Genomic DNA, 18,773 nt, shown 5'->3' with positions numbered 1-18,773 from the left:
CAACTGCTCTCGTATTCCCATGTCAACCAAGTCTTGATGACATTTCAAACCATCATTTGTCTTCCCTATAATGTTAAGAAGAGTACCAATTAAACTATCACACACATTTTTCTCCATATGCATAACATCTAGACAATGACGCACATATAGATCAGACCAGTATGGAAGATCAAAGAATATTTATTGTTTCTTCCACATGTTGTTGGGAGATGATGTCTTCTTCTGGGACTTCCCAAACACGGTTACAATGTCCTTTACCCGATCATGAACTTGGTTTCCAGTTAATGGTTTCGGGGGGCCTTCATTCTCCTGACTTCGATTAAAAGCTTTTTTCAATCGTCGATAAGGGTGAAAAGCTTTCAGAAATCTTCGGTGTCTGGTATATACTATCTTCTTTCCATGCTTGAGTTGGATGAAGCTTGTTTTTTCCTCATAGATAAGACATGCATGATGCCCTTTCACACTGTATCCACTTAAATTTCCATATGCTGGAAAATCATTAACAGCACAAAACACCATTGCGTGTAACCTGAACGTCTGCTGCACATTTGCATCCCACACATCTACCCCTTCTTCCCACAATTTTTTCAAGTCTTCGATTAACGGCGTAAGCTACACGTCAATATCATTCCCTGGCTGCCTTGGACCCGCGATCATCATACACAGGATAATGTATTTACGCAAAATGCACAACCAGGGGGGAAGGTTGTAAATCATCAGTAAAACAGGCCACGAACTGTGGTTGCTGCTTAAGCTACCATAAGTATTCATTCCATCAGAAGCAAGAGCAAGCCTTAGGTTCCTTGGCTCGTCCCCAAACTCTGGATACAAACGATCAATTGTCTTCCACTGTGGAGAATCGGCAGGATGTCGCAGTAATCCATCACATTTTTGGTCAACTGAATGCCATGAAAGGTTTTTTGCATCATGTGCATTAGCAAACAATCGCTTAAACCTTGGTATTATTGGAAGATACCAGCACACCTTGGCAGGACGACAATTTTTTGTTCTTGCATCATCAGTTAATTCATCATGCTGCACTTTGTATCGTGATACCCCACACGTGGGGCATTGTCGTAGTTCTGCATACTCATTTCTATACAATATGCAATCATTAGGGCATGCATGAATCTTCTTGTACTCCATTCCCACTGGACACAAAATCTTTTTGGCCTCGTAATGATTTTTCAGCAAAGTGTTATGTTCAGGAAGCATGTTCTTCAATAACACCAGCAATTCAGTGAAGCTTTTATCACTCCACCCAAATCTTGCCTTCAAGTTTACCAAAGCTAAGACTGCTGACAATCGCGTGAAAGATGTGCACCCCGAACACAATGGCGTGTTGGAATCACGTTCTATTGTATCATACAGAGGTGCATGCACTTGCTCAAAAGTCTCTTGTCCAATATCACAGATCATTTCCTTTATACGTTCTCCGTTGTCTTTGTGTACCGCCTGAGACTGAGAAACAGTTGGAATGTCGGCCAATTCCCCATGCCATATCCATTTTGTGTAATTTGGAATGATGTCGTAACATATCAGATGTGATCGGATTTCATCAACTGACTGTCGTCTACCATTAAGACATTTAACACATGGGCAGAAATAATTGCCCCTCAAGCTTTTAGCATTAAGTTGAGTAAATTGTAGAAATTGTTCCACCCCGTTCTCATACTCGTCACTGATTCGTTTTGCTTTCATCCAACTTCGATCCATGTTTCATCTTTGCTATTCATGACAATCAATAAGTTATCTGTCATGCATGATAAACTCACTTTTTTGCATTAAAGGTGTGGCCTTATCCTATTCAGGAAGACATTTTTTATAGTTGAATCAAAGGTACAGGTAAAATCTCTTTCAAGTGATTTGATGAAATTTTGGCAGCATTTTGTATTGGTCTTCATGTACACAAGATGAAGGTGGTGAATGTGTGAACAATCACCGCAGTCAAATATGCACCCGAAGAACAATGTGAAATGCAGTATACTGAAATTTCTTCAAATCATTCAAAAGATCATTTACCTCTACGTATGATTGAACTATAAAAAGATGTCATCCCAAAATGTCCAAACAAACAATTCAAGAATCAATACATTGATTAATTCAAACTATCTGTATTAATCGGTATATCGAATCTCGAACGAGCAACTAAGGTTCACTCATAATGCAACTAACTAGTAACATGAAACAATACTGATATTTGAACAACGACATGTTACAATCACACCATTTTTAAAAATAGAGACATACCTCGACAAATGCTCAATGTAAACGACAACGAGTGCGGGGATGCAGTTACATGGGACACACTAATACAAATGTCGTGATGACGACATATAATCTGTACCATCAATGGGGGGAGACTATCAGCTGGATCAATCATACTCAAATAACAATGCATCATGTTTAAGGTTTATAAAATAGTACAACCAGTAAAGAGGTTTATTTTAAGTGAAATAAGGATAATTTAAATATATTTTAAAATGGAAAGAAATTACGTTTTTTTCTTCTTCTTTTAGTAGTATGAATTTCTACTCTGATCTCTCTTTCTTCTATTCTCCCTTTCTCATCTATCATATATCTCCTTTTATTTTCTTTTCCTTTTCTCGATTACATATCTCTCCCTCCCTTTCTTTTCTACACACATTTTTTCTCTTTTTACTACTCCACTTTTCTTTTCTTACACCTCTCTTAAGTCTTTAATTCTTATTTGTTAGTAAATATATTTTTTAGCAATGAAATATATATTTACATATTTATTAGTAATAAAAATATCACTATTTACTCTTCAATGTACTATTCAATGTAACTACATATACCAACTTTTCAATGTTGATCTTGTATATCATTTCAAATGCAAACTATTCAAATGATGGATAGAAATAAATTAGCAAACTATTCAATGTCTTTGTCTAATCTATCGATGTCGTCTACCAAGCTTCATTAGGTAAAGAAAGGTTGTAGTGATTTAAGGGTAGCCAACTTTCTATATACAGTCCCCACATTTTAATCTCTATTTTTTAGGGCGTGGAGATAGCCAAGAAAATAATGTGTAAGCCTCCTCTCTCTGTGTAAGCCTAGAAAGATTGATATCTCCAGTCCCTTGAAGACATTATTTTCTTTGAATTTTTATATTCCTTTTGTAGGCTAGCAATCTTTGAGAGTAAAGTTGGAAAATGAAAGATTAAAGGCTTTATGATTGAGTGTTGAATGTTGATATTCCAAATTCCAATACAACCATTTGATATTTTTTTTATTTAATTTGTCACATTGTTATACTATATTATACTAGTACATATTTATGAGTAATTTATCTCCCCTCTTTTATCTATTGTTCTTTGGTGTCTACGTTTACTGAGAATAAATCTTTTTTCTTTTTACTCTATCTTTATAAATTTTATTAGAATACACTATGAACAGATTTTTAATTGTATTATCTAATAACATGTTATTAAGCATGATAAATTTATTATTTTTTATAATAATTATCTTAAAATTATATTGAGATGAATCTTGATTGGTTAACAATTTTTTTATATTATCCTTATATGGAAATTAAACTCTTTTCATATCCTGCAAACAATATAAACAAATGAAATAATATTATTAATCTTTCAATACTCAAATTGATTTAATTTCTATTTTTGGTCAAATTCTTACGACATGAGGGGTAGGGAAAAATAGTCGGTGTTCAAGTAATTTTACTTGTGTTTTTTGTAGAAGCAAGCTTCATGATGAATCAAGATTGATTCAAAGAGTTTTGATGATAACAAAGATGATGACAAAAAGCTCAAAAGTCAAGAACACTTAATGATAACAAAGATGATGATCTCAAGAATCAAAGAATGAGTTCAAGATTGAATCAAGTACACTTCAAGGATCAAGACAAAAGATGATGATCTCAAGAATCAAAGAATGAGTTCAAGATTGAATCAAGTTTCAAGATTAAAGTTCCAAGAATCAAGATCAAGATTCAAGACTTAAGATTCAAGAATCAAGAGAAGACTCAATCAAGATAAGTATTAAAAAGTTTTTTTCAAAAACTGAGTAGCACATGAATTTTTCTCCAAACCTTTTACCAAAGAGTTTTTACTCTCTGGTAATCGATTACCAGATTATTGTAATCGATTACCAGTAGCAAAATGGTTTTCAAAAAGCTTTCAACTAAATTTACAACGTTTCAATTGATTTCAAAATATTATAATCGATTACAATGATTTGGTAATCGATTACCAGTGTGTTTGAACGTTGAAATTTAAATTTAATTGTGAAGAGTCACATCCTTTCACAAAAAAGCTTTGTGTAATCGATTACACTGATTTGGTAATCGATTACCAGTGATAGTTTCTAAACAAAATCAAAAGATGTAACTCTTCCAATAGTTTTCAAGTTATTCTAAAAGTTATAACTTTTCCAAATGGTTTTTTAAGTTTTTCAAAAGGTTATAACTCTTCTAATAGTTTTCTTGACTAGACTTGAAGAGTTTATAAAAGTAAGACTTTGATTTGCATTTCAAGCATCTATTCATTCAAACAATTCTTTTGACAACAAATCTTTGCCAATTGATTTCTGAATCTCTTTGAACTTCTTCTTCTTCCTTTTGCCAAAAGCTTTCCAAAGTTTTCTGGTTTTTCTAAACCTTGAAAACTGTGTTATTCATCTTTTTCATTCCCTTCTCCCTTTGCCAAAAAGAATTCGCCAAGGACTAACCACCTGAATTCTTTTTGTGTCTCTCTTCTCCCTATTCCAAAAGAACAAAGGACTAACTGCCTGAATTCTTTTGTGTCTCCCTTCTCCCTTGTCAAAGAATTCAAAATGACACAGTCTGAGAATTCTTTTGATTCTTCCCTTTCCCATATACAAAAGATTTCAAAGGACTAACCGCTTGAGAATTCTTTTGTATCCCCATTCACAAAGTTTCAAAGGTTTAACCGCCTAAGAACTTTGTCTTAACACATTGGAGGGTACATCCTTTGTGCTACAAGTAGAGGGTACATCTACTTGGGTTGTTGACTGAGAACAAGAGAGGGTACATCTCTTATGGATCAGTTCTAGTGGAGGGTACATCCACTAGGTTGTTCAAAGAGAATAAGGGAGGGTACATCCCTTGTGGATCTTTGCTTGTAAAAGAATTTTTACAAGGTTGAAAAGAAATCTCAAGGACCGCAGGTCGCTTGGGGACTGGATGTAGGCACGGGTAGTTGCCGAACCAGTATAAAAACTCTTGTGTGTTTGTCTCCTTCTTCCTTACTCTTTTAATTTCCGTTGTGCACTTTAATTCCCGCTTTTACTTTTGGTTAACTTTCATTTATGTTCTTCATTTCCTTAACAACATAGTAAAAGCCTAAGAAGAGTAATTTTTTAATTAGTAAAGGTTTAGGAATAATTAATTCAACCCCCCTTTCTTCATTATTCTGAGGCCACTTGATCCAACATTTTTTCATTTGGATATTTTTTTGTACTAATACTTATAAAAAAATAAAATAAATAACATAAAAGAATTAATTTTTTTACAAGTTTAAATTAACTTATAAATCTTAGTTTTTTAAAAAATTGGATGAGACAATTTTAATAAAAGCTACTGTATAAGTTAATTTTAACTTACAAAAAAGAGTTCAATTCATTACTTTTTATTTTCTTCTTGTATAAATGCCTATGAAAAAATTTGTTCAAATATTGCCTCAACTAAGTTGGTTAGCAATGTGTCCAAGGAAAATAGCTACTTTTAGTGGTACTTATCCTAAATTTTCAACATACTTACGCTAACAATAAATGAATAAGATACTTTCCATGTTTTTGTAGTGCTGTTGGTAAAGAGACTAGACTAGAGAGACTAAAGTATGTTGATGACTTGATGAGCTACCAAATGATTTTTAACAAGCACGACATAAGAGTATGTTACTACAAACATTGCAATGAAATTATTACCAGCATATTTAAAGCCTTTTAATTAAGTGTTACCGGAAAAAAGTTTGCTCTTCAACAGAATAGTGATGAACCTGATTTGGCAGAAGCAGAACTGGATGACAGTCTTTGCCTCCTTGCTTTATCAGCTTTTTCCAAGCAATGTTGATGAGATTGGTGTTTGGTCCCTGCAAGGTAAGAAGAACCTCAATAGATTAAGTATTTAAATGTGCACAATGAAATGGAGATTTATAAGAAAAATATAAATATAAAGTCGTATCGAATTATCTACATCTGATAATCAAAAGAAACGAATCCAAAAGAAAACATCATTGAAGGTACTGCAGTTATTTAAAAAGTCTAATTTTGTTCAAGTTTGTGATAATGCTGGTAAAGCACATGGGTCGGGGGAGCTGACAAAGCCAAAGAGTATGAAATCATCATTTAAAGGGAAAGTTACTAGTTTATTCTTATGAAGAAATAAGAAACCATCCAGAGAAAAATGTTGTCAATCTCAAAGTAAAAATGAATCACAATCCACTGTCATTGAAGCATCAGATTCTCCAGTCAATTCATCTAGAGTCCTTAGGGATGATGTGTCTCAAAGTTTCAACATTGGATCCATCGGAGACTGTTCTCTTCCAGCTTCATATGAATCATGAGGCAAAACTTTACCAGATTCTAACTCTAATAGACAAGGTGTTGTACCACTGGGGGAAATACGTTCTATTATTCTGCATATTTTAATCCACTTTTTTATAGTGCATTGTGCAAATTTTATTTTATTTTATTGGCTTAATGTCACTCATTAATACCCTCTAAAATTACCACCACCTCTCAGTCCCTTGTGTCTCTCTCCCCTTGTAAAGGAAGGGAAAGAACGAAAACTATTGTTTCTCTTTCCTTTTTCTTATCTATACCAATATCTTGCCATGTAACTTACTCTGTGCCTTCTCTACCTAACTAATAAAATTAGTCCCTTCAAACTTATGGAACTATAGATATGGTTGCATGAGTTGGAGGCTGCATGGTTTACTGTTACCAAAATTGGATGATGTGGTAGTAGGTTTTATTTAAGCAAAAGTCTATTTACTTGAGCAATTTTTTAGGATTTTCTGCTACTGCTGGAATGGTGAAACAAATGAAAACTTGACCTGGTTATGAACGTCATTGGATTGAAATTGCTACTTGATAAATAATAGAACTAGCTTTTCTCACTCGGCATTAGTGGTACAACACAGTACAACCTCTTTGATTTGTTGTTATTGCATATTACAGAATGTCCTAATGATATAAGTAAAATCTTATATCTTTAATCAAAATTGGTAAGTAAATAGAGTGGAGGATTCTAACTTCTGAGACTCTTTACGCTACGTAGTTTCATTTAAGGACACTCATTGTGTGCAGATACAGTTTGCAAGAAACAAGAAAGTATATAATGAGTTTCAGAATTAGAGATGAAGAAAGGGGCACTGATTCTCCAACACAGGCTGGAGAGATTGACACATGAAATCTTTTCCAATCTGTTACAGCAGTTGTTACTTTGTTAACAACATAACTCCACCGGAGAATCTAGCTAACGACCTTTACCCACCAACCATATTCTTTTCTATCCAGCCTGAACCCGAGACTATGGTTAAGGAATCTAGGCTCAATTCCACTCCATTTTCTTTTCTCCCACCTCAATGTTATTCTATTTTTTAGATTTTGCAAACTGCAACTTTGCCTCCCATTCCAACAAGTACACCACAGCTACCAGAGTTTAAGGTAAACTATTTGCTATCAATAGAAGATTGAATTACAAATTACAATATATATATAGTTACACCACAAGTTCCAAATGGGGTTATATTCTCAATTGTTCACATTTTTCATTTTCTTTAGGAATTTCAGCTGGAAACTTAGGTTAGGGCCCATCACAATGCAAATACAACTTCAACAGAGGTGTCTCATAAGGTATCTTTTAGAAACAAGTCAAACAACTGATCCTATTCACTTCGATCCATAGTCACTCATTTTAAAAAAAAACAGTGCACCTTCATGGAAGCATCATATTATAGAACCAAAAACACCTTTACTCCAAACTTCACTAAGAGCCCGCCCACCCAAAGTGAAAACCTCATTAGAATTAGAGTAAGAGGAGCTTGAGAAGATTCCTAAAGTCAAGGCAAGACCTCTAAATAAGAAGGTAATAGAGTGCCAACTAAGACGTGTCTACTCAATTCTCAGAATTTTATTCTTTCATTTAAGTAACCGAATTTTGTTCTTTCAGATCTTTGAAAGTAAAGGGGATATTGGAGTATTCTGTCTTACCATTTAGTTTCAAATTTGAAGTATGAAGGATCAAGAGCTCTTAAAGAAACTATCTTCACATTTAACTTTAAAATCTAACAATATAAGTTGGTTTTACTTATATGATGACGTGCAAGCTAATGCAGATGAAAATCCTCCAAGATCAAAACCCGTGGACAACAATATGGGGAAGGTGCATCAACAGATTCGTTGTACCAATAATAATGGGGAAAGAAGATTATAAAAAAAATAGTCAAAAGGCTAGTCTGAGGTAAGCTACATCTATTGTATATGAACATCAACAAGAATCTGCAAATGTGGTGAAGGATTTTGAGAGAAATTTGGCTTTGGTATACAAAGAGGGACCAGACCACATAACCACAAACACTGAGACCTTCGAGGAAAGAGATAGAAAACAAAGTGGAAGAAACAAGGGAATGGGAGGGGAGGGAGAAAAACATAGTTTCTTACAAAAGGCCTTCATGAAAGGAATTGGCCAATCTCATTCAACAGACAAGAGGAAGTAGACATGTTCAATGAATTTATTCAACAACCAAATTGAAATAAAAATAAAAAATTGAAAAACAATAACATATAAAGTTTGCTAAACTACAGCTCATTGTCAAATAAAAAAGCAAACTAACATCAAGACATGAACCACACCAAATTAACAAATACCATCCATACCTCTTTCTTTTAATAGAGCTGCATAATTAACAGCTAGTGCTTTAATTTCTGCCTCGGATACTTCAAGTCTATTGATTTCTGCTTTATATTCTTCTATCTACAACAAACAGAAAAAATTAAAAAAAAAATGGCACCTTTAACCATAATAAGAACCTACCTCAGCGTATTTAAGGGAAAAATATGTGCCATAAAATTTGAATACATTTCACTTTCATGCAATAGGTAAAATTAAATTCTATAACAAGGATATCACCCCCTAAAAAGATGACAAGCATAAGAACAAAACAACTCATGTTGATCTTAATGCAAACTTTTATTATGCAGCTTACCAAGGTAAGACTAAAATTTTGATTGAAGAATATCACCAAAAATTCTTAAGGAAGTGCATCTAAGTTTTGTCCTTTTGTAAACTCATTGCATGCATTAATTTTTTTCAGTGTTTTTCTTGTTTTCAGTGCATATGTGCAAATGGAAATCCTGCTTACGTGACTATAAAGATAGACAACCAGAAGTTTGCAAAAACCAGCCAAGAAATAAACCGTGTGTGGAACCAAACTTTTCAGATTCACTATGCTCATCCAGCTGATTCATGCATCACCATTACGCTGAAAACATCGCGTTCTTCCGTATTAGGAAAATTCCATATTCAGACTCAGCAACTATTGAAGAAAGGAGAACATTAATGACTTGACTCCCTCATTTTACGTATTTTGTATTGTTAAAAGTAGTCCATGCTTGCATCTTAACATTTATATTTTAAGGAACCTTGGAAATGCTTTATCTTTGTGAAGTATCCTTATACACACTCTCAAGCCTTAGAGATGTAGTAGACTTTTACTTGGCCAAATCCTTTTGAGTTGTTCTATATAGCTTACTAAAATAAGCATAAAAGATATCTTATTTAGATTATTCATAAGATAGTCTTACAAGTTTTTCAAACATTCTCATAAGGACTTATAGATAATATAAGTATGAATAAGTTGTTTGTAAGTTCTTCCAAATGGGGCCATATGTTTTAACATTTGATTATGGGTGAATTTGTTTAAGTTTTTTTTTTAAATGTTTCTTTTAGTAATATAAGTAGTTTTATGTTTTTCTGATTTATGTTTAAACTGCTATTACTTAAAATTAAATTGTTTTTTTTTTGTTTTTTAAAAAACAAATGTTATCCGCTTAATAAAAAATATTCTTTTAAATAGCACATAAAGTAATTTTTTTTTAAGTTTAAACAAACTCATCCTATATGTATTTCATGATAATGAGTTAAAGGAGTGAGGTAAAGGTATAGGTCCTACACAAAAAATTTGAAAATTTCTTCTTATTTCTTAGCAATTTGAACACAATCGAATCACCCTCAAGAGACAAGAGAAAATGTGACTAGCATAAATAAGATAAAATGGATGTGTTACCACACAGGAATGATAAGATATGCTTCTAAAAAAAAGGAATGGTGAGATATGAAATAATTGCACCTGAATAGATAACAAAAAAATGGGTTAAGATTATTTGAATATGTACAAAAAAGGAAACTAGAAACAATGGTGAAGAGAATAAATTGGATGACTTGTAGTCTGCTGAAAAGTGTGAGAAGGAGACTAGGAAGGACATTGAGAGAAGTCGTGAAGAATGATTTGGTCTCAAATAACTTGATGTTAATTGTTTATATATGTAACTAACCTTACTGGTGAAATAAAACTTTTATCGTTGAATTTATTTATTCTAATGGATTTCGATGAATGACATAGCTGTTTGTTTGTGTGGATATGTGAAATTTCGTACAGCTGAGCAATTTATAAACTGTTTTCATATATTTTTGTGCAGGATTTTATTACCTTTTGTTTTTGTCAATACGCGCATGAGTTTATTAATTCTAAGGGCTTCCAATGTCATTGGACTTATTTCAACAGACAGCCTTGCCTTGCCCGGCATGTGGGCCCAAAATACTTTAAATACGTTGTATCGTAGAGCATGGACTGCTACTGAACATAATAATTGTATTTACTGTCCTGAGCATGGACTGCTACTGAACAAGAAGCAATACTCTAATCCCAAGTACAGGAACCAGGGTGCTAATGTTCGACTATAATGAGGTTGTTGAACTTGTGTGGCAAGGAACTAGTGCTCTCACTGCAGAGAATCATGGCATGCACCTTCATGGTTTTAGCTTCTTTGTGGTGGGTGTGGGGACAGGAAATTTCAACAATGTGACAGACCCAAAATCCTACAATTTGATTGATCCACCAGAAGTTAATACCATTGGTCTTCCTAAGGATGGATGGCTTGCCATGAGATTTGTAGCAAACAATCCAGGTAGATTTTTTCACATGCACATGCCAGCGCACAGACACATAAATTAAGATTTAATTTCAAACAATAATTGATCAAATAACAACCAAAAAATTGCTTTTGCAGGGGTATGGTTCATGCATTGTCATCTTGAGAGGCACGCTAGCTGGGGTATGCATACTGTGCTCATTGTGAGAGATGGAGGTACCATGCAAACCAGTATGGTTCCACCTCCTAAATACATGCCCCCTAGTTCTTAATGAAGACTAAGTAAATCTCAAACCATCATATGAATAAGTTGAGTCAGGGTGGAATACAGACAAGAGAAACAGACCATGTGTTTGACTTTAAAAAGTAAACTCAAGCTTTTGTGGAAATATTTGTTTGTCAATGGTGTCCAATTTTTCTTTTCAGTTGCGCAACTGTGTCCGGTGAAACAGTCAAATGAAGGCAATTGTATTTACCAAATTGTGATTTTGTGCTTCTCTATCAAATGACATGCAATTACATGTACTATACAAACCTAGTTCGGTGCATTTGGTGATCCTTTAACTTACAAAAATTGATTTATTTGCATCAATTTTCTGTGAGATGAATTATCTATACATGTTGCTAAGTATTGGACTATTGGTCCATTTCTGTCCCAGGAAGACAAAAGAATACAAGAGAGAAAAATAATTTCTTATTATGAAGGAGCAAATCAATCTACAAAATTGACATGAAACTATATGCTAAAATAAAGGATGTTTTGAAAGACAAACCAAATTACCAATATAGTAGCTAACAAATTTTCACACTAATTTAAACTGAACCTTGTTTTCTCGTTAACTATTAAAGAAACCAACAACAGTGACTCTTTGCAGAATTAGCATATACCACAATTTGGCAGCGGCGCAAAACTTCTATCAGAACTTTCTACCCCGTCAATTTATTGCCACACAGTGCTGAGCCAATTCATTGTATGACTCTAGTTTCTTATTAAAAGTAGTATTCTTAAGAAAATGGTTAGTAAAACCATGGAAGTTATTTATCAAAATATTTAAATATTTTTTACTAAACATATAATACATAATATATTTTTCAAAATTATTATTAATTAATTTTAGCAAGTATATTAAAAACATTTAAGATTTCATTATTGATTATATATATATTTTTGTAAAAAGGATATCATTTCAATCATTTTTACGTTTCAAAATAATAAATTATATATAGCTATTGATTAATTTGAAGAAGAAGAAAAACAAATATAGTACCTGAGAATATATATACCGTAATTTGAAAGGAAAAGAATCATCATCACACATGCTTAGTCATCAAAAACTTTCGTCCACGTGTTAACATTTAATTATTAGGTTCAAATAAATTGTTAGTGTTTATACCAAAATAAATACATTGATACAGTAGTATTTCTTGAATAAGAGCTCTCACCCACTAATTTTATAAAGTGTTGGTTTGCCTTCAATTCTAGCATTCAATGAAAGAAATACAAGTGAATAAGATTGGTTGAGAAAACTATAATTTTGTGCTTAACAATAGTGTGGAACATTGGCTAAAAAAAAGTCATTTAATTTTTTGCTTAACATTCATAATGAACTGGTAATTAAGCTACAAATTCAAATGTTTAAATGTTAACTTCCACTAATCAAATTTGGGATAATTTAGCTGTTTTTCACCTCATGACCATTTTTTATGCAAGGATAGATTTTATAGTTAGCTTATGTGTATGGGTCAAGAAAAGTAATTGTTTTATATTAACAGTCCTCTCATTGATTGACAGGTGTAAAAACTCTTTACAAATCAGTGTATAGAAGTTAAACTTCTCTCCTATAAACCAATAAAAGAAGTTATTTTCTTAAAATGCACAATTATCTTCAGCCAATGTTTCCTTATATCATAATCAGAGAAGTAACTCCTTCCATAGAGATCTAGATTAGCTAAAGAATGTCTCCTTAATTCACAATCACACAAGTAACTCCTTCAATAGAAGTTTACAATAGAATGAAAATACGGGGTAATAAACATTCTATATGGTTACGAAAATGATTTTAAAGAAATCAGTTTTATAATGGAATAATATATCTCTCCATAATAGTCGAGTAAACAAAGCATATATCACAATGATCTTTTTTCAGTATGCGAGTCTATTCTAATTTTCCCTTCTACTTTTTTGGTTTAGTCACTCTGATCATATATGTGGAAGTAAAATTCTAGATGGAATCATGAGCAAAATCTTATTATCATGGAGTAATGCAGAGGAGAAAAACGTTAGTAACACATTTTTGACAAAAATGAAGCAATCCACGTGAAATTCATATCTTAATAGTGTGCTTAATTACCAGTTCCTGCTGTAGTTGCCGTGTTTGTAAGACATTGGCAGCTCTTCCCTCCTTCAGACGCTGCACGGTTTCACTCTTCAAAGAAAGACAATTTAATGTAAGAACGAATGGTTAAGCAAAATAAACAGTAAAGAGATTTGGTAAAAAAGCTTAATCACAGGGTATTAAATGCCACATTAATGCAAACGTTTCACAACAAAACATGTACAATACTTAATAATATTTTAGGCATGACCATTCAAACTCACAAACAGAGCTCATCAAGCAATTACTAATTCATTCATTAATAGAAAATTAGGAAAATAATTTAATAATATATGCTCAAAGGCCAGCTGCCAAGGAAGAACACGTAAGCTTTTAATGTAAAATTAGGAATATTATGAAACTAATGTCACAACAAGAAGAAATACAATTCAACTTCACTTTATGATCTACAGCCAGTCCCACGAAGGGTAAAATGCTACTCGAATCTTTCATATATTATCTCTACTAAACCAATTTGTGACCAAGGCAAGAAGCATAATTTATTTTCCATACTTGTCATAGGTGAATCTATACTAAGGGTAGATAATCAGCTAGGTGCTCTATGCCATTTAAAGCTGATGAAACACATCTATAGTTTCTAATGCTTGTTCATATATTATTTTTTAATTTATCAAGTGTTGTTTCCTCCTGTAATTGACACTTCCCTTGTCCTTGTACATTGATGTACAGATGGCAAAAAATTGTCTCAATTTTCTTGGTAAGTTCAAATAATTTGTTGAAGAAGGTGATGAGTTGCAAGGGAGAAGAAGATATCAAAGCCATAACGCAGAAGTATCGGGTTATGCAGAAGAGGTACAAGGCTTAGTACTGGAAGATCAAAAATGCATCTCAAGTTTATTACGTAATAGTTGCAGTATATATGTACATGAAGAATGCTTTGGTTAGTTGTAACTAATCATCTTAACTAACCTAACAGAATTAACTAACTTTCACCAGATGCTGTTAAAATCCCCCCTCAAGCTGGGAATGGATATTCATCATTCCCAGCTTGTTACAAAGATTCTGAAAAGCAGTAGGAGGTAAAGCTTTCGTGAAGATATCCGCAAGTTGTAAGGAAGACGAGACTGGAAGCAGTTTAAGGAGACCCATGGTGACCTTTTGACGAACTATATGACAGTCGATCTCGATGTGCTTTGTGCGTTCATGGAAGACGGGATTAGTGGCAATCTGGATTGCTGATTGATTATCACAATAGATGGTAGATGGTTTAGTGAATGTTATTCAGAAATCTTGAAGAAGGTAGGTTAACCACTGAAGTTCACAGGTGGTTGAAGCTAGGGCTCGATATTCAGCCTCCGAAGAGTTGCGTGAAACTGTGGACTGCTTTTTAGATTGCCATGAGATGAGAGAAGAACCGAAGTAGACCACGAAATCGGTGGTGGATTTCCTGGAATCTTGACAGCCTGCCCAGTCCGAGTCACTGAAAGCTCGGAGCTGAGGAGTGCCGGTGGCGGAGAGGAAGAGACCGGAGCCTGGTGTTCCTTTGAGGTATCGAAGTACCCGATAAGCAGCTTGAAGATGAGCATTTGTGGGGCTAGACATATATTGACTAAGTTGTTGCACGGCGTACGCGATATCAGGACGAGTGTTGGTGAGGTATATAAGTCGGCCGATGAGCCTTCAGTAAGAAGAAGAAGCTTCTGCTGATAGTGGAGTACCTGTCGTAGCTTGTAGCTTAGTGGAGTAATCCATTGGAGTTGCGTTTGGTCGACAACCAAGCATTCCTGAATCGAATAGTATGTCCAAAGTATATTTTCTTTGACACAAATGAATTCCTGCAGAAGAACGTGCGATTTCCAGGCCAAGGAAGTATTTCAAATTCCCAAGATCTTTGATCTTAAATGTCTGATCAAGAAGCATGGTTACATCCTGTATTTCGGAGCTGCTATTCCCAGTTAAAATGATATCGTCTACATACACTAAGAGTATTGTGGTAATAGAACCATTAAAATGTAGAAAAAGTTAATGGTCTGAGTGGGACTGCTGAAAACCGTGAGATGTTAGGAGGCCCGATAGCTTCGTGAACCATTGACGACTCGCTTGTTTGAGTCCGTATAGTGAACGCTGCAAACGACATACCAGTTGCGAGTTCGGAACCGATAATCCAGGCGGGACCTGCATATAAACTTCTTCATCTAACTCGCCACGGAGAAAGGCGTTATTAACATCCAGTTGTCTTAGATGCCACTGATTAAGGGCAACAAGAGCAAGGAAGAGACGAACTGTGGTTAGCTTTGCCACTGGAGAGAAGGTGTCAAGATAGTCGAGCCCCTCCATTTGCGTGTAGCCCTTTGCTACGAGACGTGCCTTGTACCTTTCTATGGAACCATCTGCTCTATGTTTGATCTTGTATATCCATCTACACCCAATGGCGGTCTTATGAGGAGGAAGAGGAGTAAGTCTCCAGGTGTCGCTTGATTGTAGAGCTTGTAGTTCAGCTTTCATCGCTTTAATCCAGCAGTCATGCTGAGAAGCTTCGGCATAGGAGGAAGGTTCTACTGTGGATGAGATTGACATAATGAAGTGCTTGTGTGTGGGTGACAAACGTGAGTATGAAAGGACCAAGCTCAGAGGGTAGCGAATAATCGTTGAAGCACTGGCATTGTGTGAAGAGAGATCACGGTGATAATCTTGTAAGTATGTTGGTGCGTGCTTCATTCGTGTTGAGCGTCTGGGTTGTGAGGAAGTAGATTTCACTGTGTGTGTATGATCTTTGGGTTCTTGTATGGTGGGTTGTGGTGGTGTGGTTTCCATGGTTGGGTCATATTGGTTACTGGAAAAGGATTCTGGGAGAGGTGTACTGGGTTTTAGGTGTGAGTGTTGTGTTTCAGAGATTTGCGGAAAATGATCTTCATAAAATACAACATTTCATGATGTGATGATGCTATGCGAATGCAAGTTATAAACCAGGTACCCTTTTGTGTTTGATTTGAAACCAATGAAGATGCATGGGTGTGCTCTAGGATCTAGTTTCTTTCGGTTTGCTTTAAGTGTGCTAGCATAGCATAGGCAACCGAAAATGCGAAGGTGAGATATCTCTGGGAGATGTCCATGAAGCTTTTCATAGGGAGATATGTCATGTAAGAAGGGGGTAGGGATGCAATTTACTAAGTATGCAGCGTGTAATAATGCATAACACCAGAAGCTAGGTGGTAAGTTAGCCTGAAATAAGAGTGCGCGTGTTACATTGAGTAAGTGCTGGTGTTTGCGTTCTACAATCCCATTTTGTTCAGGCGTTTCTACACATGTTGTTTGATGCATGATTCCTTTTGATCCATAGAAGCTGGGCATGAGAAACTCAGACCCATTGTCACTTCTTATTGTTTTGATTTTTCGGTTATATTGGGTTTCAATAGATGCAATGAAGCTCACGATGATGTGTTGTGTTTCGGTCTTAGTGTGCATAAGATGTATCCACGTGAATCTCGAATGATCATCAACAATAGTTAAGAAATACTTGTGACCGTGCATAGATGGTTTTGAACAAGGACCCCATATATCCATGTGAAGTAAATCAAAAGTATGTGATGCATGTGAAATGCTCGAGGAAAAAGGAAGCTTCTTGTGTTTCGCATAGTGACATGTATTACACACAAAGTTTTTATCATTTCTCATAATGGGATAATAAGGTTTCATACATTGCAGTCTTTCTGTTGATAGATGGCCCATTCAAAAATGCCAAAGATCTATTGGGATAATATTGCATTTAGGGTGAATAATGGTCGAGCAAATGGCTTTGTCTGTTTGGTCTGGTATGAGGTGATAGAGGCCATGTCTCTCTTCAACTATACCAATCTTCATACGATTGTTCGTATCCTATAGCATACATGAAGTGGAAGAGAAGATTAATGCACAATCAGTGGAAGATACAAGCTTAGAAATAGAAATGAGATTGAAAGTAAACGTGGGTATGTATAAAACATTGAATAGGGTTATGGTTGTTGAGAGGTGCACAGTGCCTGAGTGGGTAGCATGAACATGATGACCATTAGGGAGCTTCACTGTAACTGGGTTAATGCGTTCATATGATTGGAGATTATTCAGGGAACAAGTTACGTGATCTGTAGCTCCTGAATCTAGTATCCAGGAGCTTGTAAAAGGTTGAGACATACCTGGGTTGGAAGGTTTATCAATGGTGCAGGATGAGATTGAGGCAACTTGTTTGGTTTGCTCCGATGCCGCGTTTCCGGCCGATGGCCGCTGGATTAAAGCAAGTAGGGCCTTGTACTTCTCAGGCGAGAATCGCACGAGATCTGGGACTCATGATGCTGAGTTTGATCATCCAGGGGTTTATTATCCACCGTCATCACGTTATTTACTGTGGTTCTTCTTCCATTATAGGGTTTATATCCCGGCGGGTATCCATGCTTCCGGTAGCACACATCGACGGTGTGACCTATCTTACCACAGTGAGTGCATGTCTTTCTTCCGCTAGTGCTCCTGTTTCTTGCTTCGTGATTAAGAGGCATGCCATGCTTCTTGTAACAAACGTTTTCGGTGTGACCGGTTCGTCCACAGTGATCGCAGATAGTTTTTGCAGCATTAACGGAAATATCTTTAGGTTCAAAGTTGAGGTTAGGAGAAGAATTACCTAGCAGTTGTCGTTCTTGTTGCGCTACATAAGAGAAAATTTTTGATATAGCTGGTATGGGATCCATGAGCAACACATAAGACCGAATGTTGGCATACTGTTCATTCAAGCCACGCAAGAATTGCATGGCTCGATCTTCAAGCTTTCTTTGTGCAATAATGGCGAAGGCTGAGCAAGAACACCTGATGTTGCAGGTACAGACTGGGTCGGGTCTGAAGTTTTCAATTTCATCCCAAATCACGCGCAGCCGAGTGAAATATTCCGTCACCGAGAGAGCTCCTTGCCTCAATGTCGATGCTTCTTGCTGGAGATCAGAGATTCTTAGAAGATCTCCTTGCGAGTATCTTGACTTCAGGTCTCTCCAAATGTCTTCAGCTTTGTCCATCCAGAGCACACTTTGCCTTATGGAGGCGGCAATGGAGTGGACTATCCAGGATACCACCATATTGTTGCACCGGCACCAAGCTCCGTACATCCTGTCTGTTTTCAGAGGTTCCGGCGTGCTTCCATCTACAAATTCTATTTTGTTTTTGGCGCTTAGTGCAGTAATCATGGAACGAGTCCATGAATGATAGTTAGTTGAATCCAGCACTGGTGAGACAAGAGTAGTGGCTGGGTTTTCACTTGGA

At 35.4% G+C, this 18,773-nt stretch overlaps 2 protein-coding genes across 2 annotated transcripts; one reads left to right on the top strand and one right to left on the bottom strand.

Annotated features, from left to right (window-relative positions):
* Positions 1–612: 612 nt before the first annotated feature.
* Positions 613–1,716, bottom strand: LOC100818053 (uncharacterized). Its single transcript, XM_006579058.1, has one exon. The coding sequence runs from the start codon at positions 1,714–1,716 to the stop codon at positions 613–615; it is 1,104 nt and encodes a 367-aa protein (XP_006579121.1).
* Positions 1,717–10,861: 9,145 nt separating this feature from the next.
* Positions 10,862–11,444, top strand: LOC102661303 (laccase-14-like). Its single transcript, XM_006578298.4, has 2 exons — positions 10,862–11,193; positions 11,296–11,444. The coding sequence occupies exons 1-2, from the start codon at positions 10,956–10,958 to the stop codon at positions 11,427–11,429; spliced, it is 372 nt and encodes a 123-aa protein (XP_006578361.1). The 5' UTR covers positions 10,862–10,955; the 3' UTR covers positions 11,430–11,444.
* Positions 11,445–18,773: the final 7,329 nt, after the last annotated feature.

The sequence above is a fragment of the Glycine max genome, chromosome 4, assembly GCF_000004515.6.
Source record: "Glycine max cultivar Williams 82 chromosome 4, Glycine_max_v4.0, whole genome shotgun sequence".
Lineage (NCBI taxonomy): Eukaryota > Viridiplantae > Streptophyta > Magnoliopsida > Fabales > Fabaceae > Glycine > Glycine max.
This window is presented reverse-complemented; position numbering and strand designations above follow the sequence as displayed.

Coding starts and splice junctions, on each gene's coding strand:
- LOC102661303 (XM_006578298.4), top strand. CDS start 10,956: ATGTTCGACTATAATGAGGTTGTTGAACTTGTGTGGCAAGGAACTAGT. Junction 11,194..11,295: donor ATTTGTAGCAAACAATCCAG/GTAGATTTTTTC, acceptor TTGCTTTTGCAG/GGGTATGGTTCATGCATTGT.
- LOC100818053 (XM_006579058.1), bottom strand. CDS start 1,716: ATGGATCGAAGTTGGATGAAAGCAAAACGAATCAGTGACGAGTATGAG.